At 36.3% G+C, this 26,079-nt stretch overlaps 1 protein-coding gene across 1 annotated transcript; it reads right to left on the bottom strand.

The window, feature by feature from the left end:
• Positions 1-20,237: 20,237 nt before the first annotated feature.
• LOC108470482 (cytochrome P450 89A2-like) lies at positions 20,238-22,149 on the bottom strand. Its single transcript, XM_017771807.2, has one exon. It carries the CDS (start codon positions 21,930-21,932, stop codon positions 20,394-20,396), a length of 1,539 nt encoding a protein of 512 aa, XP_017627296.1. The 5' UTR covers positions 21,933-22,149; the 3' UTR covers positions 20,238-20,393.
• Between the last annotated feature and the right edge of the window lie 3,930 nt (positions 22,150-26,079).

Raw genomic sequence — 26,079 nt, 5'->3', positions numbered from 1 at the left:
AGAAGTTCACCATCGCTGTAGTCTTCTACAACATCGCTTCACCGAATTTTCCATTTGTTTTCCTTTTGATTCGCAGCCTCCCTTTTAATCTTATTTTGTAGCTTATAGCACTCAGATTTAATGTGCCCTTTCTTCTTGCAGAAGTTGCAAGTTTTACCTCTGTTTGAAGATTTCGATCTACCCTTAGATTTACCACGAGGATTCCGTTCCTGTGTTCTACCACGATCATCATCAACATTCCGGTCTTGTCTCCCACGAACAATGAGACCCTCTCCCTGAGAGTTGGGTTTAACCACAAGATGCTTCATCTTATCATACGAGGTTAAAGAATCATAAACCTCATCAACTGTGAGAGACTCGCGGCTATATAAAACCGTGTCTCTAAAGGTTGAATAAGACGGGGGCAACGAACAAAGTAGAATCAACCTTAGATCTTCCTTATCATACTGAACCTCCATGGCCTCCAAGTTTGAGAGAATTTCTTTAAACACTGTTAAGTGTTCGTGTACAGACGCACCTTCCTCCAAACGATGAGCATAAAGACGCTGCTTCATATGCAACTTGCTTGTTAGAGTTTTCGACATACATATTTGTTCTAGCCTCTTCCATAATGCGTGGCGTTTTCTCTTTCATCACATCCCGCAAAATTTCGTTGGACAAATGCGAGATGTAATTGTGTTAATGCCTTTCGATCCTTACGCTTCTTCTCTTCATCATTAATGTCGAAGGCATCTTATCTATCCTAGCGGGGCATCCTCTAGATCCATCGTGCAAGAACCGCTTGCATCTTAATTTGCCACAACGCAAATCTGGTGTTGCGATCCAACAATGAATTTCATACTTCAAAGACGCCATTACCGTGATCGAGATGAATAACCGGAAGCTCGATACCAATTTGTGAAAAATAAAATAGAATAAAATAAATAAAAATAAAGAACACATAAATTTTACGTGAAACCCTTTCGGAAAAAAACCACAGGCAGAGGAGAAGAAAATTCACTATGTCGAAAAAATTTTACTCAAATACAAGAGGAATAGACTATGTCTATTTATAGGCTTGCAAAGCCATATTCTAGTAGGATTGAAACACCTTACCTAATCAATATAAAATAGATGGAGTTTAATAAGGTTTAAAACCTTATTCTAAAATAAAATAAAAGAAGTCTAGTTCTATATGGATTTTACTTTTATTTTATTTTCCATCGTATTTTATTTAAATAAGAATTTGGGTCACTTAATTCTAACAATGTGAAGCAAGCTGATATGAAATAAACAAAATAAATGGAAGAACTATAAACATATTTAAAACAAATAACAAATATTACAATGATATTGAAGGACAATACTAACAATGCATACAAGATTAAATGTAATTATAGCATCAAACACGAGAAAATAATGAATATACATACATAAAAACATTAAGAACATGTACGTCAAAACACATATATATAAGCAATGATAACGTTAGAAAGATATCATGTATATTATTTGAACTATACATGAAGTGACAAAATGTATATCTATTAATGTTAAAGTATATACATAATAATAGGAATAAGAGTATTTACGATAGTATTGAAAATATGTCTATGGAAATGTATAAAATATACATAACAAGTAATATTATTGAAAAATAGATATATAACTTATAAAGAACATGTATACTAGTATGTACCCTTAGAAATGATAATAATAATAGGAAAGCTATTTTTACGCTATCGTATACCAAGACACACATATATATATATAAATGATGATATTAGAAATATGCAATATAATATTAGAAGTATACATGTAATAGTATATAAAAATATAACTAATAATATTAAAAATGTATAAAATATAATATAAAAACTTATATACATAACAAAGAAAATACATGTAATATAATATTAAGACATTTACATAATGTACAAATTAGGAATAAATAACATCTAATAATGTTAATAATAATATTAAAAATAATAATGAAATATATAAAACAAATATGATATAACAATAATATTAAAATAAAGTAATTAAAATAGTACTATATAAATGTATGAATATATACATATATAATATACATATATTAATATTGATAATAATGCTAAAAACTAGAAATGACAATCATTAGTAATAATAATACTAAAAAATAATTAATACATTAACAAAAATAATAGTAACAATACTAGTAATATGTAAAAAAGGAAAATAAACGAAAAAGGATTAAATCGAAATAAGAATAGAATTTCAGGGCTAATTTAGAAAGAAATAAAGACATAAAGGACCAAAATGAACACGCGTGAAAACAAGGGGGACCAAAAGCGCAATATTCTCTATTACCCAAAACGCAGCGCAGCACCGAGGGACTAAATTGATGAACGGCAAAACTCGGGGCCAAATTAAAATATTAAAAAACACGATTATAAAATCATAAGAAAGCGGAGGGTGAAAGCGCAATTAGCCCTCCACTTAAAAACACGCGGATCCTGAGTGGGTAGGGTCGGGTCGACCCGATCCAGGGGTTTAAACGGCGCCGTTTCAAGCTAAATGGGGAGGGGACCAAAACGCACCGTTTTGGTCCCCTATATAAGTTAAAAAATTTTGTTTTTTTCATTTGGAACAGAAGAAAGAAAAAAAAAAGGGAAGAGAAGGGAGAGAAAAGAAGGAGCGGGGGAAAGAAAATTTTTTTTTTTTTTTTTATGTTTTAATACATATAGGTTAAAAAACTTAAAACCAAATTGAAATAAAAAGAAAAAAAAAATCACCTTAGGGTTTTTTTGTTTCTTCCACCTCTGATTTAATGATGTTATTGTATTTAAATGCTGATGAATGTAATATTTGCTAAAAATCGAATGTTTTTCTCTTTGGTTGGATTTTTTTTTTTGGAACCCCCTTACAGTGTTTTTATTCTACTTCTAGCTGTTTTTGTTACACTTTTATTATTATTTTTTGCTACCATTGCTTGTCTGTTGTTGCTTGTTTATTCTTTTGCAGGGCATGGGCGATGCTGTGGAGTGGTGGTGGCCGACATGGTGGCATGGGGGAGCTGGGGCGCCAGGGTATGGGCTAATGTCGAGGCGTCTTGGCGCAAGTGGGATTAGGGTTTCGAGTCTTGAGTGGGATTATTGGGTGGGGTAGTTGGGCTTGGGTTTAGTGGTTTAGGTATTGGGCTGTTTTGTATTGGTTAAGGGGCTTGGGTAATTGGGTTGTATTTGGTTTGGGGTTATTGAGTTTAGCTTATTGGGTTTTGGGTTTGGCCCAAAATTGGCCTGTACAGCTGCCCCTCTTTGCTCATTGTCGTGTAACGGGAATAGAGCAAAGACATAATGAAAGGCCAATTTTGCCCGGTCTTGCTGGGTCTTGACTTCATTGGTGATAATCTCCTTCCAGTCCACTGTATCTTGTAGCTTTGGTTCAATCCACTATATCTTCCGACATATGCCTTGCAGCTTCGATCTTCTCAAATGTAACTTCACTTGTATGAGATTTTGGGGCTTCGATCTGCTTCACTTGTAGCTAAAGATAAGATCTACAGCTTCAGTCTGCTCTTCTACTGCTTCAGTTGAGATGAGATTTGTGGTCTTCTCTTCTGTAACTTTAGAAAGGCAAGATCTGATATCCTCGATCAGCTCCACTGCAATTTCAGGGAGTCAAATTTGGTGTTTTCCATCAGCTTCAATCTCTAGTCTTTGCTTGGCGTGTGATCTTGAGTTCAACTCATTTCTCGCAATATAAGTTAATAATTTGAAAAGTAGATTTCGAAAAACGAAAATTAAAGGCTCAACTCACCTCTCGCAATATGAGTTGATCTTTGAAAAATTAAAAAACAGAAATTGAAAATAGAAATTAAAAAGACTCAACTCACCTCTCGCAATATGAATTGACTTTTGAAAATAGAATTTGAAAATACCTCTCGCAATATGAGTCGATTTTAGATTTAATAGGAATTGAAATTACCTCAACGTGCCCCGAGGTTCAACTCACTTCTCGCAATATGAGTTGATTTTTGAAACATAAATTGAAATTACCTCAACGTGTCTTGAGGCTCAACTCACCTCTCGCAATATGAGCTGATTTCCTTGGAAAACATGAATTAAAAAGCAGAAATTGAAAATACCTGGGCGTGCCCTGAGGCTTAACTCACTTCTCGCAATATGAGTTGATTTTTGAAACATAAATTGAAATTACCTCAACGTGTCTTGAGGCTCAACTTACCTCTCGCAATATGAGCTGATTTCCTTGGAAAACATGAATTAAAAAGCAGAAATTGAAAATACACGGGCGTGCCTCGAGGCTTAACTCACTTCTCGCAATATGAGTTGATTTTGAAACATAAATTGAAATTACCTCAACGTGTCTTGAGGCTCAACTCACCTCTCGCAATATGAGTGATTTCCTTGGAAAACATGAATTAAAAAGCGAAATTGAAAATACACGGCGTGCCTCGAGGCTTAACTCATTTCTCGCAATATGAGTTGATTTTTGGAGAAAACAAAATTGGAGGATAGAAATTGAACATCAAAAATATCAAAACCTGTCATTTGGTAGAATTTAAGTGTCTTTCTATTTGATTCAATGTGACTCTCATTCCGGATTTCTTGCTCTGCTGGAGTACCTGTATATGCCATGCATGATGTTATCATGATATGCACATGTTTGTCTTAAATGCCTTTGTGCCTACATGATTATGCAGTGCTCCTTAAGTATGTTTGTCGTTTGTCCCCCCTTTTTTGTCACGAATTTTCATGATCTGCGTCCATTGCTTTAATTCTCGACTTTTCCTTGGGCCCCGTACCCGTCTTCAAATTTCACAAGTAATCGACGTTTCTCAGGTATCACTCTTTCGCTTCTGGTTAAACTTTATCTTTGCTTTGAAGTTCTTGTATTTATCAAATTTTCATCCAGGTAATGCTTAACATCCCCTTTGTTTAGAGCATGTCATTTCACCATTTATCATGTAAATCCTCTTTTTTCCGATCCAGTTCCTCCACCACCGCGAACCCCGGTTAGATTCAGGCATGATACACTTTTTAGTTATTGGGAGAACCCAAGTACTCTCTTTCGGATCACGTAATGAAAATGGTCAGGTAGGGAGAAAAAGGATATCTCATATTCCTTTATTTCAAATGTGGCAAACAAAGAAAGTTAACTGATGAAAGTACAAAAATGTCAAAAAGAAAGAAAGGGTCGTATTCAACGGATACAAATGCTCTAGATATTCAACACATGAACTCTTCCACATTCCTCAATCAATAATCTTTTCGAGCATGGCTTCTTGCGTAGAAAATTTCAAGCTTTCAAAGATGCTTCAAATACTGTAGTCTCACTGTTTGTCGTACAGCTTAAAACGCCTTGCCTTATAAGCCGAATATTTGCTTCATTAGAACGCCCTCTTGGGTTTTCATCCTAATCTTTTATGTTTAACCAAAGCGCCCTTTTCGGGTTTTCGCTCTGATCCCTTCCTCTTTTTTTTTTCTTTTTTTTTTTAGATGCCCTTTTCGGGTTTTCATCTCAAGCATAATATTTCTTCACTGCATCTGAGTTCACTGGATTCGACAACTCTTTCCCATCCATCTCGGTAAGAATCAAAGCTCCTCCTGAGAATGCCTTCTTTACGACGTACGGTCCTTCCCAGTTTGGTGCCCATTTCCCTCGCAGATCTTTTTGTATTGGGAGAATTTTTCTCAGCACGAGTTCTCCTTCATGGAATTCTCTTGGTCGTACCTTCTTGTCATGGGCTGCGATCATTCTCTTTTGGTACATTTGCCCGTGACAAATTGCCCTTAGACGTTTTTCTTCGATGAGGTTCAACTGATCATATCGAGCTCGAATCCATTCTGCTTCTTCTAACTTTGATTCCATCAATACTGCAGAAAGGGATCTCAACCTCGATAGGTAGCACGACTTCCATTCCATAGACTAGAGAAAGGAGTTGCTCCGTAGATGTTTGCACAGAGGTGCGATATGCAAACAAAGCAAATGGAAGTTTCGTGCCAATCTTTATATGTCTCATCATTTTCCCAATGATCCTCTTGATGTTCTTGTTAGTCGCCTCAATGACCCGTTCATCTTTGGGCGATAGGCGAGGAATTATGATGCTTTATTTGGAGCGCTTCGCACATTTCTTTCATCATCTTATTGTTCGATTCGTGGCATTATCTGAAATGATTCTTTCAGCAAACCATACCGCAAATGATTTCCTTTTTCAAAACTTGCAAACTGCGATCTTCGTCACATTGGCAAGCAAGCGGCTTCTATCCATTTTGTGAAGTAATCGATAACCACAAAATGAATCGATGTCCATTTGATGCTTTTGGAGAAATTGGCCCTATAACATCCATGCCCCACATAGAAAAAGGCCACGGAGAAGTCATGACGTGAAGGGGCGAAGGGGCTACATGAATTTTATCGCCATAGATTTGACATTTATGGCATTTTCTGGCAAAACTAATACAGTCGCTTTGCATCGTCAACCAGTAGTAACCGAGTCTCATAATCTTTCTGGCCATACTGAAACCATTGGCATGTGTCCTACAGATTCCTTCATGGATATCTTCAAGTATCTTTCTGGCTTCAACATCATCCACGCATCTCAAAAGTACTTGATCCTTTCCCCTTTTATATAGGATATCCCCATCAAGAACAAATCCTGCTGCCATTCTTCTGATTGTTCTTTTGTCGTTCTCATTCGCTTGTTCGGGATAGCTTTGATTCTTGATATATTCTAAGATATCATAGAACCATGGTCGTCCGTCTGCCTCTTTCTCAATGCTACAACAAGATGCGGGGACCTCAGATATGCTCATTTTGAGGGCATTATTTCTGCTTCTTTACTTGCTTTGAACATTGAAGCCAAAGTGGCCAAGGCATCCGCCAATTGGTTCTCTTCTCGTGGGAAGTAATGAAAAGTTATTTCTTTGAATTCCTTGATTAATCCAGCCACTAAATCGTTGTACTTAATCAATTTTGAGTCCCTCACTTCCCACTCTCCACGGATTTGGTAAATCACTAGGGCTGAGTCTCCGTACACCTTCAAGATCTCGATGTTTCGCTCGATAGCTGCACGAAGCCCCATGATACAGGCCTCATATTCTGCGATATTATTGGTACAGAAGAAGTTCAGTCTTGCGGTGAACGGATAATGATTCCCGTCTGGTGATACTGGGATTACTCCAATTCCATGCCCTAACGCATTCGACGCACCATCAAAGCACATCTTCCTTGACTTCTCTTTTGATGACTCGGATTCTATTTCTGAGATGCACATTAAGTCTTCGTCTGGGAAATCGAATCTTAAAGGCTCATATTCTTCTGTTGTTCGAGTTGCTAGAAAATCAGCTATTGCGCTTCCTTTTATCGACTTCTGACTTACATAAGCAATGTCATATTCTGAGAGGAGAATCTGCCATCGCGCCATTCTTCCGGATAGTGTCGGCGATTCCATCATGTATTTTATCGGGTCCATCTTTGAAATCAACCATATCGTATGGTACAACATGTATTGTCTAAGTCTCCGAGCTACCCAAACCAGGGCGCAACAATATTTCTCAATGGACGAATATTTTGCCTCATATTCGATGAACTTTTTCTTTGAGGTAGTAGATCGCTTTTCTTTCTTTCCGATTCATCGTGTTGCCAAAGATGCAACCCATTGAACTTTCGAACACGTCAAATACAAAATCAATGGTCTTCCGGAGTTGGCGGTACTAGCTTTGGAGGATCGGACAAATATTGTTTTATCTTATCAAAGGCCACCGGCATTCCTCGTTCCATTCTCCGGGTTATGTTTTGAAGAAGCCGAAAGATTGGGTCGCATTGGTTGGTAAGTTGAGCGATAAATCGGGCGATGTAGTTTAATCTCCCTAAAAATCCTCTAACTTCCTTTTGCGTGCGCGGGGGTGGTAATTCTTGGATGGCTTTTATTTTATCTGGATCGACTTTGATACCTCTTTCACTGACAATGAAGCCTAGCAACTTTCCCAATGTAGCTCCAAATGTACATTTGGCTGGATTAAGTTTTAGCTGAAACTTTCTTAGCCTCTCGAACAACTTCTGGAGGTTCACTACATGCTCTTCTTCCCCTCGGGATTTAACAATCATGTCGTCGACGTAGACCTCTATTTCTTTGTGCATCATGTTATGGAATAACGTTACCATAGCCCTCTGATATGTTACCCCGGCATTCTTTAACCCGAATGGCATCACCTTGTAGCAGAACGTTCTCCACATTGTTATGAAGGTAGTTTTCTCTATATCCTCAAGGGCCATCTTGATTTGATTATACCCCGAGAATCCGTCCATGAAAGAAAACAATAAATGTTTTGCTGTGTTGTCCACCAACGTGTCAATATGTGGCAAGGAAAAATTATCTTTTGGGCTTGCTCGATTCAGGTCGCGATAATCCACGCACATTCGTACTTTTCCATCTTTCTTTGGTACCGGGACTATGTTAGCCACCCATTCTGGATATTTGGAGGCTTGTAGGAAGCCAGCGTCAAACTGCTTCTTGACTTCCTCTTTTATTTTCAGCAGCATTTCGGGTCTCATCCGTCTTAATTTTTGCTGGATGGGCTTGCATTCTGGCTTTAATGGGAGCTTATGGACCACTAAATCCTCATCTAGCCCTAGCATGTCCTGGTATAACCATGCGAAAACATCTTTGTATTCGCGGAGTAAAGTGATCAAACTATGCCTGGTACTCTCTGAAATAGAAGTCCCAATCTTCACTTCTTGTTTCCTCTCTGATTGCCCAAATTTATTGTTTCCACAGATTCTTCATGAGGCGTAATCATTTATCATCTTGTTCCACCATTCTTAACAATTCAGAGACGAGACATAATCTTGACATTTTCTTGACTTCAAATTCTCCTAAGCAAACAGCCTTCTCAAAATCAATTTCAAGATTCAGTAGCAGGCTTATTCATGTCGTCAATATCCGAGCACCGAAAGTTGAATGGAAAAGGAAGCTATAGGGGACATCCAAGTATTGGAAATAACAAACAAAATGTTATGTCATGGCAATGAGGCAAATGTAAGGATAGACTATGAAATGAGAAAATGATTATGAAATTAGTGATAACGCGAAAAATCGTGACAAAATGCATCTTCATCGATATTCATTTAAATGATAAAGAGCGAATGCAAGCTCTTACAAAAGAATTCTATTATATCTAAGGACACAATAGAAGGTTAATATTTAGCATTACTCTGAAGACTTATAAACTACAAGAAGCTCCTCAGCAGTCCAATTGTTCAACATAAAACCAGGAGGGCAAAGGCGTATCCTTGAGACATCTTTACTTGCACCAGCTTCTTTGTCAATGACACTTATACTGACATTCTGAAAACCCCTTTCAATTAACCCCAGCATGTTTCGTGGATCATCTTGTCCAGGGTACAACATTCCCGCATATGTAAATGTTTTTGACAAATGAGGGTACTCTATCGGTTCTCATTCTGGTTCTCGGCCTAAAGTTCTTGCAATTCTTCTCTCTTGATCCTTCTTCCACTGTCTTCTTCTTTGACGCATGTCAGGCTAAAACCCCAAATCGTATCGGGCCTTGTGGTGCACTGGCTTTAAAGCCCTAACTATTCCTTGTAGATGTCTCCCTAAACCTCTTCTCGCACGAGCTCCTCTTCCTACGGTCAACTTGACACCCATTCTGGTATTTTTTGACAGTTTTGGCATCGGAATTTTGTTTCCTTCAGCGACGAAAGTGGCATTGACGAATTCGAGGGATCGAAAGAAACATTCCATCGCGTCCTTGCTTACTTCCGGTATGGCGATCGGCAGAGATAGATGCGACAATGTCTTCTTCACCCTCGATCGTGACCAAACAGACCATCCATGATAAATTTCAACTTTTGATGGAGGGATGATGGAACCGCTCAGCAGAATGGATCCAAGGTCTTCCCAAAAGGCGCTTATAAGAGGGTGTAATGTCCATGACTTGGAACTCGACCTCATAGATGTAAGGGCCCACTTCCAAAGGGATTTCGATCTTTCCCATGACTTCACGCCTCGTCCCGTCGAATGCCCTTACCATGGAATGACAGGGCCTTACGTAGGACAAATCCATCGGTATTCGGGAAAGCGTGGCCAATGGCATAACATTTAATGCTGACCCATTATCGATGAGTACGTTCGGTATTATGTAGCCCTTACAGCGAGTCGTGATATGCAGCGCCTTCACCGAGCCTCTACCATTTGGCGGTATCTCATCATCACTAAAAGAGATGAAATTGTCCGCATTCAGATTGTTTACCCATCTATCAAGCTTTTCGACAGATATGTTGTTGGCCACATAAGCTTGATTTAACACCTTCAATAAAGCATTCCGATGTGGCTCTGAATTTAACAGTAGAGATAGAACTGAGATTCGTGCTGGTTGCTTGCTCAATTGTTCCACTACACTATACTCGCTGTGCTTAATAAATTTCAAGAATTCTTGAGCTTCTTCCTCATTTACAGGCTTTTTAGTTTCTTGCACGGGTGGAATTTCCTGCTCGACTTCGACTTCGTGCATCACTGCTTTCCCTTTTTGCTTCGAGTCGCTACTTCTCTTTACCGGTTCAACTTCCCTAGAATAGCATCGTCCACTTCGAGTAAAATGACCTACCTCCCAACATTTTCGGTTGTGGCTTTGGACTTTTCAACTTCCGTGTAACGATATTAACATCATATCTCCACAGATCTTGTTTTGTTGTCCTTATACGGAAAGGAGACGGTACTTCAATTACTATCTGTGGTTTCAATGGCTCTCTCATCGTGTCGTAATAAATTACCAATGGTTGATCAGCATTATAAGGGGGCCCTGATGATTGGCTATCAGAGACGCATACTTCTCTTTCGTTGGCATCTTCCCTCATGTTAAGGACCTTGATCTCCTTATTATCCATCCGATCTTGAAGGAACCTTTTAAAGTCCTCACATGACTGAACGTCATGTCCAACAATCCCGTGAAAATTGTAAAAACTTAGACCTTCTCCTCCAAAAATTCTATTAGAGTGACTGAGCAATTCTTTCTTAACCAATACCTCCCAAATTTTCTGCAGAGGAGTCCTTATTTCTGAAACACATCTTCTGTCCTTCCATTCATCCTCTTTCCCCACTGTGCTCACATTCCCTTCAGTATGATTAGGGAACGGGTTCCCCGTGGTGTTACTGGCACTATCGAATCCTAGGATACCCGCGTCAATGAGTCCTTGAACTCTTCTTTTGAAAGCAAGACAGTTCTCAGTAGAGTGCCCCTGGTTCCCTGCATGGTATGCGCAACTAGCGTTTGGATCGTACCATTTCGGGTATGGAGGTTTAAGGGGTGCCATGTAATGGGGAGATATTAATTGCTTCTCCAGAAGTTTTGGGTACAGTTCCCCATATGATACAGGAATAGGGGTGAATTGCTGTCTCTCGGGATTAGGCCTTGTTAGCCTTAGTTCATTTCTGGGTTGACTTTGAGTGGGTAGAGTGTTTTGTGGGAATGTGGTGACGGGCCTTTGGTTATTCATGGTGTATACAGGGTAGGAAGGAGGTGATGCTTGGTAGTAAGGAGTTTGAGGAGGATAATAGAAATTCGGGGGTGGATAATTTCGAGGTCGAGGTTGGTTAGGATACGAATTGGGAATGTAACGACTCCCAGTTCCCACCATGTGGGCTTCTGGCTCTTTCTTCCTTACGGTTGCTGCTTTCTTTGAGCCTTCTGATCCTTCCATTCTACCGCTTTTGACGGCATTCTCTATGAGTTCACCGGATATTACGATATCCGAAAAATCCTTCGTAGCACTTCCCACCAGCTTGTCATAAAATGGTGCTTTCAGAGTATTGATGAAAAGGACTGTTATCTCAGTCTTAGTCAGTGGAGGCTCCACTTGGGCCGAGATATCTCTCAATCTTTGTGCATACTGTCTAAAGGATTCTGCTGGTTTCTTCTCCATCATTTGCAAGGTCATACGGTCTGGCACCATCTCCGACACATGCTTGTACTGATCACAAAATGCTGAAGCCAAGTCCTTCCAGGATCAAATCTTTTCTCTACTAAGTTGATTGTACCACCGGAGAGCTGACCCTGTTAGACTATCTTGAAAGCAATGTATGAGTAGTTTATCCTCATTCACTTAACCAGTCATTTTTCGACAAAACATGACCAGATGCGCCTTTGGACATCTTGTCCTATCATACTTCTCAAAATCAGGCACTTTAAACTTCGGGGGAAAAATCAGATCGGGTACCAAACTGAGTTCTTTGGCACCTAATGCGGAGAAGACTTCAGTGCCTTCTATCGCTTTGAGTCTTTCCTCTAGACTCCTATACTTTGCATCATGGTTATCTGATTTCAATTTGGCTACCTCTGCTGGGTCATCCAGATCTGGAACTAGTGGATCAGCAGGACTAGCCCCTGGGTTTGACGCGAATATTCTTTGCCACAAATTAGTGGGTGGAGCAGGTGGCATAGGTTGATGTTCCAAGCCAGTGGGTTCCCCTTGAGTATACCCTCTCTGTGTTGTATATGCGAGCGGTGGAGTGAATCTTGGGGGATAGAGTGGATCCTGATCGTGGTGAATTCTTGATCGAGATTCCTCAATGTCAGGGCTCCGCATGGGTCCTTTTCCTTTAACTAGAGCTGACATCATCTCCACCATCTTGGCCATTTGATCTCTTTGCTCGAGTGATTCCTCTCGAGATCTTACCATTAGGTCTCTCGTCTCTTGTTGCGATTTGGCCAGTTGCTCTTGTAATTCTTTTTGAGCCCTTTCCATCCTTTCAATTCTCTCATTGAATTCAGCTTCCATCACTCTAGCTTGTCGGCGCGTTTTATACTGATGACGTGGTTCCAGTCTTGTGGTATTACAACTGCGAATTATATATTTTGTCTTCAGCGACCGAGTATGGGATATGCAACGTATGGATGAATGCGTGAATGAATGCACGAATGTCAAAATGTTAATTATGTTAATTATGCGAGGAATGCAAAAAAATTGGTGTTAATTTCAAGGTAGCCCCATATTTAGGCATTTTATTTATCCACACAGTCTATTACACAAAGTTTCCATTTTTCCAACGGTTACACAAATTTCCTAGCCACATTGCCTTGTTTCTTCACTTGCTCTAAAAACTCTGATATGCTTGATCTTCGGCTCGGAGGGAATTGGCAACTGAGAACTTCGGCTTCATCGATAATTGAACAACTTGCATAGCCGCTTATGAATTTCATTGATCAAAAGTCGAGTTGCATTTCTTTTCTTTGAGAGTTCCTTCATACGCGTGAATGTCCCTATCATCTCGCTTCACTCTTTTCTTCTAGAGCCTTCAGAGGTTATCTAATTGTTGTTGACGAGATTGCAAGATATTTTCTAAATCTCGTGTTTTCCTTTTTAATTCTTGATGTTCGATCGACTATTCGCCAATTCTGCAGTCACTATTTCATACTCGGCGCTTTTTCCTTCTTAACTCTATCACAATGCTGCAGCCTTTTCCTCCTCTTTCTTTGCTTTTCCTTCCAAAACTCCATTCCTCCCTTGATATTGCTAATTTCTTCCTTCCATTCTCATTGTCGACTTGCCTAACCCGCTATTCTTTATAGTGTTTCTTAATTTCTTGTTTTCCAAATGAAGGTCCCTTAAGTCGTTTCTCACAATCTCGGCTTCTCTTTGTACTTTTTCGTTCGGATCTTTCAACCTGAACTTCAATCTTGATTGATAGTTTTCTTCTTGAAGGGCACTAAGGTCCCGAGACATCTTGGCCTTTTCGTTCAATTCTTGTCTTGCCATTTCTAGCTCAGACGGCGTTTCCTTCGAGAAAGGATTCTGGATGGGGTGGTTTGTTGACGAGATTTGCTGACTATTTACCCGTTGCTTCCTCCATACGTCGTAATCTTGGGTAAAGGTATCAGCATACAAGGCTAATTCCATGAAATGAATTTCCTTCCAAGACTTTGCGTTGTCTCGGACTCTCTTCATATATCCTTCACCCGTGAAAGCGAACTCGAATCGTGCTAATCCTCCGATTATGGGAGGAATTGTCGCGAAGAAAATTGCCTTTGGACCAATAGCGGAGCATATCCAACTCCTCCCCATAACCCAAGTAAAGGTACCCAATCTTGGCTTCCACATTTGTATAGCAGAACTGAAGGACGGATCCAGGGTGCTCTCCATGTTATATCCTCTGCGCGAAGGTTCTGAAAGACTGATACCCAATGTTGCTCGGTGACTTCCTTCGGCCATTCTTTCTTGAGGAAAGCTTCTAGCGGGGAGAATGTTTTAGAAAACATATGGAATGGAGTGCACTCTACCTTCCAGAAGTGACTCAAAATCCAGACATTGAGCAAGCTGCGCATCCGATAAATCGCCCTCCCTTTTCTTCGACAACTACTCGGGGACCAAGGTCTCGGCTAGGATGGTTGGGACAGGTTGATTCCTTGTTTTAACCTTTCGAAGAAATCAACTACTGCAACTTCGAGATGTCCGAGTACCTTTGGGAAAATAACCAAACCATAAATGGCCAAAGCGAATAGATTTACCCTTTTCAGCATGTCGGGATAGTTCAGAGTCAAATCTCGTAGGGAGGACCATGGAATGCAAATGGTTTCGTTCTTCTTCTTTATCTGTTTTTCAGCCCATGCATCGGTCATGTCCGCTCGGCCTCACTAACTTTTCTTGAAGGTCATCGGCTTAGGCTCCTTCACATATATTTTGCCGAATTGTGCATTGTCGATGCGGAGTAAAGCAGCACACTCTTCTATGGTTGGAGTCATGTCTTCTTGATTGAAGGTGAAACACTGATAAGCTGGGTCCCAGAACCGAACCATGGCTTGAATCAACTGTTCGTCTACACGGATGGTGATCAGGTGAGCTATATCTCCATACCTCTCAGTGAAAATGTCTCTAGTGTCTGAATCCCACTGATTCCAAATTTGAACCAAATCTTCGAGGTTATTTTGACGAACATTCACAGTTATTTGTTTGGGCAAATGGGCAGCACACCTTTCCACAATACTATCCCCCTTGTCCCTCTGAGTTTTTAGAGACCAGTCCCGCACCACGGCATTCTTCTCGGTCATTTGTGTAATTGACTCCTCCATCAGAAACCCGTTTTTTGGCAACCAACCTTTAATCAACACCTTCCTAATATGATACCTATGATGCATGATGAAAGTAAAAATAAAAACAAACAAACTTGGTTAGTAAACATAACAAATATAATTTGAAAACAAACTAAACTACCCCATCCAATTACTTTGCATGAACAAAGGTAAATGAAAGGTAAAAGGCATTTTCCCTGTACTTATTTTGGTGACTATAAGCGCATGAGGTTCGGCATGACTCTAATTGGATAGCTCATATGGTTCATTATATGTAGTCTCGGTTCTAGACAGGTACTCGAATTGCTCGTACTATCATCTCGCTAAGATTAGCACGAAGCCTCGGTCATAACCCATCACAGCTCACGAGTTCAATTCGAGGATTACATTTACTTATGCCTATGCGGAGGGACAAGTTAACTCACGAAAGCATAAGTCATATGTAACCCGAAAGTATTCACTAGCCTGTGTGGAGGGACGAGTTAACTCACGAAGGCGTAGCGTTTACTTTCACTTAAACGGACGGAGCCCGGGTAGAGAGCTCATGTTATGCGAAAATGCAAGTGCACGGTATGTGGGGAAAAACTTCATAAACCTTTACGTTTTACTTGAAAAAAACTAAACCGAAATTAAAACCATAAAAATTGAAAACTAAAAAACAACCAAATAAGTAAGTTAGAAGAAATATTTACAACACGATACAAATGCATGAATTTTGAAAACGAGATTTTCGGATCACGACCAAATATTTACTTTGAACAAGGAAATTTGAAAATTTTGACAAAACATGTTTAATTCCGCATACGACTCTCAAAAAGGGTCCTCAATGAGTCGCCAACGTAGTAGTGACGTAAAAATTTTGTGGATTCGGCCGCTAAATGTGGCGATTAAAAACTTTGATTTAAAATAAACCGGGAGTCGCCACCGATCTTTTTTCTAGGTACGATCGGACACCTATTAGATTTCTTTTTAAAAATCGAGGAAAGGGCCGAGTTAAGGTCTACGTTTAAAGCCAGAGAAAAAAATTAGGGTTCGGGAGTCGGTTACGCGCGAGGAAGGTATTAGCACCCTCGCGACGCCCAAAAATTGGCATCTCATAAACAAGTGTTGTCTTGATTTTCAAAAATATGAGTTCAAAGTAATATTTAATCGTGACTCGATAAAAAACGAGAAGTTTTCAATTTTTGATTTTTTTGAGAAGGGTATACCGTTTTAACACGAGTCGATTGACGTTCACCCAACATAGCGATGAAGTCGATGACTTAGTGTTAATTCGATATATTACCTTAATTATTGAAGTAAATGAGAAAAACATGGATAATTTTTCAAGATAATGTGAAGCAAGTCGATATGAAATAAACAAAATAAATGGAAGAACTATAAACATATTTAAAACAAATAACAAATATTACAATGATATTGAAGGACAATACTAACAATGCATACAAGATTAAATGTAATTATAGCATCAAACAGAGAAAATAATGAATATACATACATAAAAACATTAAGAACATGTACGTCAAAACACATATATATAAGCAATGATAACGTTAGAAAGATATCATGTATATTATTTGAACTATACATGAAGTGACAAAATGTATATCTATTAATGTTAAAGTATATACATAATAATAGGAATAAGAGTATTTACACGATAGTATTGAAAATATGTATATGGAAATGTATAAAAATATACATAACAAGTAATATTATTGAAAAATAGATATATAACTTATAAAGAACATATATACTACGTATGTACCCTTAGAAATGATAATAATAATAGGAAAGCTATTTTGTACGCTATATACGTATACCAAGACACATATATATATATATAAATGATGATATTAGAAATATGCAATATAATATTAGAAGTATACATGTAATAGTATATAAAAATATAACTAATAATATTAAAAATGTATAAAATATAATATAAAAACTTATATACATAACAAAGAAAATACATGTAATATAATATTAAGACATTTACATAATGTACATATTAGGAATAAATAACATCTAATAATGTTAATAATAATATTAAAATAATAATGAAATATATAAAACAAATATGATATAACAATAATATTAAAATAAAGTAATTAAAATAGTACTATATAAATGTATGAATATATACATATATAATATACATATATTAATATTGATAATAATGCTAAAAACTAGAAATGACAATCATTAGTAATAATAATACTAAAAAAATAATTAATACATTAACAAAAATAATAGTAACAATACTAGTAATATGTAAAAAAGGAAAATAAACGAAAAAATGATTAAATCGGAATAATAATGTAATTTGTAGGTAATTTAGAAAGAAATAAAGACATAAAGGACCAAAATGAACACGCGTGAAAACAAGGGGGACCAAAAGCGCAATATTCTCTATTACCCAAAACGCAGCGCAGCACCGAGGGACTAAATTGATGAACGGGCAAAACTCTAGGGCCAAATTAAAATATTAAAAAAAACCTGATTATAAAATCATAAGAAAGCGGAGGGGCTGAAAGCGCAATTAGCCCCTCTACTTAAAAAACACGCGGATCCTGAGTGGGTAGGGTCGGGTCGACCCGATCCAGGGGCTTAAACGGCGCCGTTTCAAGCTAAATGGGGGGGGACCAAAACGCACCGTTTTGGTCCCCTATATAAGTTAAAAAATTTTGTTTTTTTCATTTGGAACAGAAGAAAGAAAAAAAAAAAGGGAAGAGGAGGAGAGAAAAGAAGGAGCGGGAAAGAAGAGAGGGAGGGGAGCTCGGCCACGGGGTTTGTCACGGACGGCCACGAGCTTCAGCCGTGGTTGGCGTCGGCCACCGCACACCTATGGCCGGAAAGGTAAAAACTCTTTTTTTTTTTTTTTTTTGTTTTTTTATGTTTTAATACATATAGGTTAAAAAACTTAAAACCGAATTGAAATAAAAAGAAAAAAAAAATCACCTTAGGGTTTTTTTGTTTCTTCCACCTCTGATTTAATGATGTTATTGTATTTAAATGCTGATGAATGTAATATTTGCTAAAAATCGAATGTTTTTCTCTTTGGTTGGATTTTTTTTTTGGAACCCCCTTACAGTGTTTTTATTCGGCTTCTTATAGCCTGTTTTTGTTACACTTTTATTATTATTTTTTGCTACCATTGCTTGTCTGTTGTTGCTTGTTTATTCTTTTGCAGGGCATGGGCGATGCTGTGGAGTGGTGGTGGCCGACATGGTGGCATGGGGGAGCTGGGGCGTCAGGGTATGGGCTAATGTCAGAGGGGCGTGCGGTGCAAGTGGGATTAGGGTTTCTGAGTGCTGAGTGGGATTATTGGGTTGGGGTAGTTGGGCTTCGGGTTTAGTGGTTTAGGTATTGGGCTGTTTTGTATTGGTTAAGGGGCTTGGGTAATTGGGTTGTATTTGGTTTGGGGTTATTGAGTTTAGCTTATTGGGTTTTGAGTTTGGCCCAAAATTGGCCTGTACAGGGGTGAAACAATAGGGATTGTTGACATTGCCTTGAGCATAATAACCTATTGGATGGAAGCCACTGAAGAAGTCCTTGGAATCAACATATTTGACTCACAAAACTACCCATTCATTGCTCAATGGAAGACCAACCTTTTAGAGTTCATCCAACAATGCTTGCATCCAAAGCATAGGTTGCTATGGTTCTATCGCAAGTATCGCCAATCCAAGCTCTAGCAAGCATTGCACCATCAAGATTGTGAGAGATCATAATGTTCTCAATAGTAATAATCTAAGCTACAAAGAGAAATAATACTTCAAGCTAACGCAACAATCCATCTTGTTGTTGTATTTGTCTATGTTTAGGATTCGTAGCTACTTCTTTCAATAATATTGTCTCTAAGACTTGAATATGCGTTCTTCCTTTGAAAGTGCAACGTATCTTACAATTGCGTCCAATTTTTATTTGTAGTTTTTATTTAATAATATAGTGATAAATATCAAATTTATACATGAACTTGGGTCCAATATGTAATTAGATATGTGAACTTTGATTCGATGCAATTATACACATAAAACTTGAATTGTGATTCATATATATATATATATATATATATATATATATAAAACTTTGATTTTTATTCAATTGCACACATTTAAATAAATGAATACATATATTTATTTTAAATTGGATTAATATAATTGTTTGCCAAATAGGAATACTGATTAAGATGTCCTCATATGATATGGCATATGATTGATAAGAAATAAACATAATAACTTCACAATTTTAATAGAAAATACCAACAACAATAATGATTGAATTAAGATTTTCAAATTAAAAATTTAACTTTTAAAGTGAAGAAACTAAATCTCGAATTCTATACAAATATAGAGGCTAATAGCTTATTTTAACCAAAAAAATGTATAAAAAAAAAGACGAGGGAAAAAAAACCTCTAACTGCCTTTTTTATTATGAGTATCAATTCAGTCGGGTAATTTATATTTATATTAAGTTTCTAACTTAACAGGGGATACGTGTTAACTAGGCAACAACTTAATTCGATATAAAAATATTCTTATTTTATAAAATAAATTGTATTATTTTTATATAGAAAAATAAAGCATCTAGACTCAAAAGCACAAAAAAATACGATGATATAAGGGCTAAACCCACCCTAGCTCTCAGCAGTGGACGCTAACAAGGGAGGGAGGAGGGTGATTGGAAAGTGCAAATCCTGCATGGCTGACATACCAACAACTAACAAATTCTTCTTAAGTTTCAATATGGGATGAAAAAGTGAAGAAAATAAAATTAACGAAAGGAAATGTGGTGGCCACTTCTACGATGCTGGATGTCAAATTGATAGAATTTGTAAATATCAAATGATTAAATTTATTATTACATTAATAAAAGTTAGTCACGTTAGATTATTATTTAACAAATTCAAAGCTAATTAGTTCGCATGTATTTGAATAAACAATGAGGACATAACTATCTTTCATTAATCATAACATTACACCTTTGTAAGAAACAGAGGAAACAGAGCAAGTGGGATGTCAAAGTTAGGTCTATAATCAAAATAAACCCAAACCAACAAAAAAGTATAGGCTAGATTGTATGTATACATAAAGCTTAAACTGTATGAAAGCTGCTTTTAGTTAATTGTGGGTGAAGTATCTGACTAGGTACGCCATTACCTATCAATTTAATTTATCATCAAGAAAAGTACTTAAATATCTAGTTTCATATAGGAAGGGATATGCATACAACACCACATGGACAATATTGAAAGCTAATTTTACATATGACCAATACATTATTCTATATATAATTAAATATTTTAAGTAGAAGACCAATAGCTTAGCTCTTCCTTGGTGAGATGTGGGCCATCAATGGAGTCTTCATCACAATGGTGAACTCTTGCTTCTCCTCCAAGCTGATATCATCTCCATCCGTGGCTTTCCATTCAAATTTCCAAATCAAATTAGCCACAAAATACTCAAGATGAAGCAATGCCAAGCCTAGTCCAGGGCATATTCTTCTCCCAACTCCAAATGGCATCATCTTAATCTCCCTACTCCCTGTTATATCAAACACTTCCCCCCCACCAGCATTGTTAATGAACCTCTCAGGCTTAAATGCCATTGGATCCTCCCACACCTTTGGATCCCACCCCATATCTGCCACCATGAAATTGATAGTTGAATTCTTGGGGATCAAATATCCTCCCAAGACAGTGTCTTCTGTCACACAATGAGGCACCACGAAGTGTGCTGGTGGGTGCCTTCTTAGCCCTTCCAAAATCACTGCTCTCAAAAAAGGCATCTTTTGTAAATCCTCTTCTTTGATTTCTTCAACACTATCTCCCGCAACACCTTTGATTTCAACCAATAATCTATCTTGAATATGAGGGTATTTCACCAAATTTGCCATTACCCACTGTAAAGCTGTGGAGGTTGTATCAGTACCAGCATTGATGAACTCAGAGGCCAAAGTGACCATTTCAGCTTCATCAAGTTTCCTTTTCTCCTCTGGTAATTCCAAATCCAACAAAGTGTCAACATATGCCAACACATAATCATCACTTCCCTTGTTACTCAATCTCTCATCTTTAGCTTTCTTTCTTGCTCTTATCAAAGGGATATATGCGTCTTCAAGATCCTTGCGTAGCTTAAACAATTGATCCCATTTCTTACGAAGTAAAATCTTGGTCACTCTAGGCCATAAGTTAAGCACATTGAATCTCCCAAAACCAGTAAACACCCTTCGTTGAAGATCCCCAATCTCTTTAATCTGTTGTTGGCTAAGTTTATCACCAAAACACATTAAAACCAACAAAGATAACATAGCATATTGAAACTGAACCAAAACCTCAACTGATTCTCCACTTTTAGCCTTTTCCTGTAAACCATCAAAAAGAATATCCAAAACCCATTTACGAGCATGAGAATACGACTTCACACGCGAGGGATGGAGGATCTCCGAAGTCAAGTTCCGACGAAACAGCCGCCAGTTCGGACCGTAGGAACCGGAACTGATGTTATGTTGGTTGCTGTTCATGATCTTGTTAGCAGGGAGAGATTTGGGTCGGTCTGAAAACAGGGAACCGCTTTGGATTAAAGCTTGGTGAGTAAGGGAACGATCGAAGACAAAGATGGAAGGACGAGGACCGATATAAAGAGTGACCATAGGGCCAAGGCTTCGGCTGAAGCGGCGGAGGCTTTGTTCGATTTGAAAGAAGGATTTGCGGACCCATAAGAAGTTGCCGATGATGGGGAAAGTGGAAGGTGATGGTGGAAGGGTGTAGGGAGGTTTTTTGGAAGATGAGAAAAGGTTGAAGAAAGCTTTGAGAAGAAGAGAAATGGAGATTGTGAAAAGGATAAGGAACCAAGTTTCCATGTTTTGGGGGGTAAAGTCTTAAGTTTCAGAGAGGAGATGATCGAAACTTGGAGCTGTCAGTTTCAAGTTTTATGGCAACGGTGACTCCTCTCTTGTCTTGCTTCGTGTTGTGATATTGTGAGTTTTTAATGGTAAAAAAACCTCCCTGGTCCCTCTCAATTTGATATTAAGAAAATTGGTCCCTCTCAAAAAAATTAAAGCAAATTGATCCCTGTCAATTTTGAAAGTCAGCAACTAAGGGTAATTAATCAAAATATTTTTTTTTGTCAATTGTACATATCTTCAATTTATATAATAACAAATTTAGCCCTCAAAGTTTATACATTTTGTCAATTTGGTTTTAATTGAACAAATTTAGCTCACAATATTTATACATCTTGTCAATTTGGTCCTGATTTAACAAATTTAACTTGCAAAATTTACACATTCTGTCAATATTTACACAAAATATGTAAATATCGAAGGCTAAATTTATTATTATACCAATCAAAATTAGGTACAATTGAGAAAAAAACATTATGTTGTGATTAATTGTCCTTATTTGCTCATATTAAAATGGATAAAGGATTAAACTACTCCAATTTTTGAAAGGGACCAATTTGTCAATTTCAAAATTTATAGGAACTATAAAAATGTTTTTATTATTTTTAATGCTTTTTATATATATTTCTACTAAAATCCAATTTTCAAGGTTTTAATTTTTAAAACTAGATAGATGGATACACCACTAGTTATTAATTCGATCGATTTATCCAGTTTAATAAATAAATCATTAAAAAATAAAAAATTATTCAAAATAGAGAAAATCGATGTAACTAATTAATCTAATCGTTCGAGTAGTCGGTTCAACCATTGAATTGATTCGTAGTTCAATCGACCCAATCCCTTAGTCTAGACCGATACCCTAACCTGTTCTCGATCCAACCAGTTTGAATTACGAGTTTATTTCTAAAACAGTACTTATGTTAGATCTAATAAAGAAAGATGAAAATGAAAAGAGCGTAAAATAACAAAGCAAATGAAAAAAAACGAGTAGGATCAAACTGAATGAATATTTAATTTTTTTTTTTTTGAAAGTTGAAAGACTATTATTTGATGAGACTAGATGTAGGAAAATTAGCTGCAAAAATTTTGTTTTTTCCTTGTTGTGCAATTGGTTTTTATATAAATTAATTTATTTATTTTTTACAATTATTATTAAGAAAATTTTAAAAACATAAAAATAATCTTTGAACTATAGCTCATGAATCAAATTAGCTATTAATCCTTTGAATTAAGATGTGATGTTACTTTTTTTAATGGAAGTTAATAGCGAATGACAAAAATATAACAATTTGATATCGTTAGAGACTATTATGTAACTCTTGAAAATTGAGTGATTAAGATGAAATTTTAATAAAATTTAAGGATAGTTAATATAATTTACCCTTATAATTAACTTAGAAGGCGAAAACCATATTAAGTATCACTAATAGAAAGTCTCTAGAAAAAATAAAAAAGAAAGACGTCGCTTGTCAAAAACTTGTTTAAATTGGAATCTTATTCCTTATGTGGTGATACTAATTAAGATTCATTAATCAAACCTACTAACCTCCAACCATATGACATGTTTCAACTTATACTTGTATAGGCTTATATTCATATGTGGTCCAAATCTCGTTCTTCCAAATTGGAATGAACATTGTTGGATTTGCTTCGGCCAACCCAAGGATGTGTCTGCTAATTAATTTTGTGCCTAACTTTGAATCATCTTATGAACGAATATTTGTTACACATTTTATGTGGTTGATAGAAGTCTAATTAGATTAAGATAATTTTAGAGTTTGTGTGATTCGAATCCTGTTATTTGTTGAAGAAATAAATGCAGTGGTAATTAAATAAATTGAAGTCTGTATAGACTTATACTTTTACTATTTAACTTTGATTAGAACAACTCTTAAATAAATGTAGTCGAAACTCCTCTTGTATCGTTATTCAACATTAGTGAATTTCTTCTCATCTGACCGTGATTTTTTTCTTGAGAGGGTTTCCATATGAAATCTGTGTGTTCTTATTTTTCTTTTCTTATTGCTTTACGATCATTCTATTGTCATTATCGACATTTACACTTATAATGGACTATTCAACTTCAAATTCGTTAGTAGATTGCAATAAATTGATTGATATTTATCTAATATTTACTTCTCGCACTGTCTCTATATCTTTTACATTACTTGAAAATCTATAATGTGTTAATTTATTTACGTGGTTGGGAGATTTGTAGGCTAATGACTTAGTAATTGAAATATAATTAAATATTGATTTTAAAATGATAACTGCAGTTTAATTTCCTTGATTTGTACTCGTGTTGTTAATTTTAAGTGGTAGATATAGGTTAACATAAATTCTAGTGGAAGGTGAGTTGAGTACCAATCATCCACTCTCCGCTAGCGATCTAATCAAGAGGTTACCCAAGATTGATTCTAGGTAAAACCCTCCAATTGAAGATCTTGATAACCAAAGGCGAAGCTGATAAATGTGATATATCACTTGGAGGAGTTAGGGAAGGTGCGACAGTGACACTTTTGCTTTTGAGCATTCCGTCCAAACTTGGTTCTAGGGAAAACGACCAACTAAGGACTACATTGCACTTCATATAAGGTTAGGTAAATTGCAATATTCTACTTGGAGGTGTTGTTGAAGATGTGCAAGAGACAACTATACTTTGCAAGCACTTTGTTTAAATATGGAGACACATCTATGTAACATAGATTATTAATTGCCATTAACCGAAGGTGAGTCTTCACCATTCCATTTTATGTATCGAGGTTGTACAAGTAAAATAGTCTTTTATTATTATATTATGTTTACTTGCAATCCAATTGTGCATTCCCTTTATTAATTGCTAACTTATATTAGTAAGTTGGTAGTTAGTGAGTCGAGTTAATTAGTTGAAGTCATTCATATATTTTTTCATGGATTCGATCCTCGAAATATTTCATTGTAATTATTATTTGGCAATGATATTGTACATTTGTAGTTATCGAGCTATTAGTGGATATTATTTTTTTACGTTAAACTAAATATTTATTTTTTTATGTTAATTTTTATATGCTAGCTGCTAATTAGCAACAACGCACTGATATGAATTGTTATATTTATGGAATTTTCACATATGTTTCCTTCGTAATTGAGTGTCCAAATTTTCAAGTTGCAATTGCAATTGACATAGAATTTTAAACACATAAATGGTTGGCATAAATTCAGTAACTTTGTAATTAGTGTTAGAGCAAAAAAGAAAAATTAAATTATAATTTCACCATTTTAATATTCTATATCTTTATAAATTTTAAAGGATTAAATCAAATTTTATTATTTTTAGAAAATTAAAATATAATTTTATTATTACTAATTTAAAATTTTATAAATTACAAAGAACCTAAATAAAAATTTTCTATTTTAGAGAAACCGACCCTGTTAACCCTTGGGTCCACCAGTGTTTGTAATCTACTGACTCTCTAATATTGTAGTTAAATAACAAATACTGTTTTATAAGACAACACAACTCTTTTTTTATGACATATTCAACATTTGTTAATAACAATAATAGCATAATATTGGCTAAAATAACACTTACAAATTCACTATAAACATTTAATAAACACAATAACAACAATATTAACATAATATTAGCAAAAATAACTTATGAAAACCTTAGTAACACTCATAACATAAAAATGAAAAAGAAAAATACTTACATGATAAATCAACTTGTAGTAATTTTGAAAGTAATTGGATTCGGTTCAGGATTAATTGGTTTTGAGTTGAGTTGAGTTATATTTTGTACATTAATATTTTGACGATTCAACTCTTAAATTTATTGATATAATTATACTTGTCGTATATATAAATTTTGAATCAATTTAATATTTTTATTGTACCGATCTAAAAGATTTTATATACTAATGTTTATTAAATGATTGAAAGTTTTTATATAAAATAATTTTATCAAATTTTAATCAATTCCTACCCAGCAAATTATATCCCAATATAAAAGCCTTTTCTACTCAACTCGACCACTGTTCAGAATGTGGTTGAAGGCTTACAGCAGTAACTGAGCAAACAAATCAAAAGCAACGTGCACCATGCCTTTGACTAAAATCATCAA

Source organism: Gossypium arboreum, chromosome 11 (genome assembly GCF_025698485.1).
Source record: "Gossypium arboreum isolate Shixiya-1 chromosome 11, ASM2569848v2, whole genome shotgun sequence".
Taxonomy (NCBI): Eukaryota; Viridiplantae; Streptophyta; class Magnoliopsida; order Malvales; family Malvaceae; genus Gossypium; species Gossypium arboreum.
Note: the sequence above shows the minus strand (reverse complement) of the source record. Positions and strands in the feature narration are given on the sequence as shown.

What these genes read in the sequence shown, in the direction of transcription:
- LOC108470482 (XM_017771807.2), bottom strand. Translation starts at nt 21,932, where the DNA reads ATGGAAACTTGGTTCCTTATCCTTTTCACAATCTCCATTTCTCTTCTT.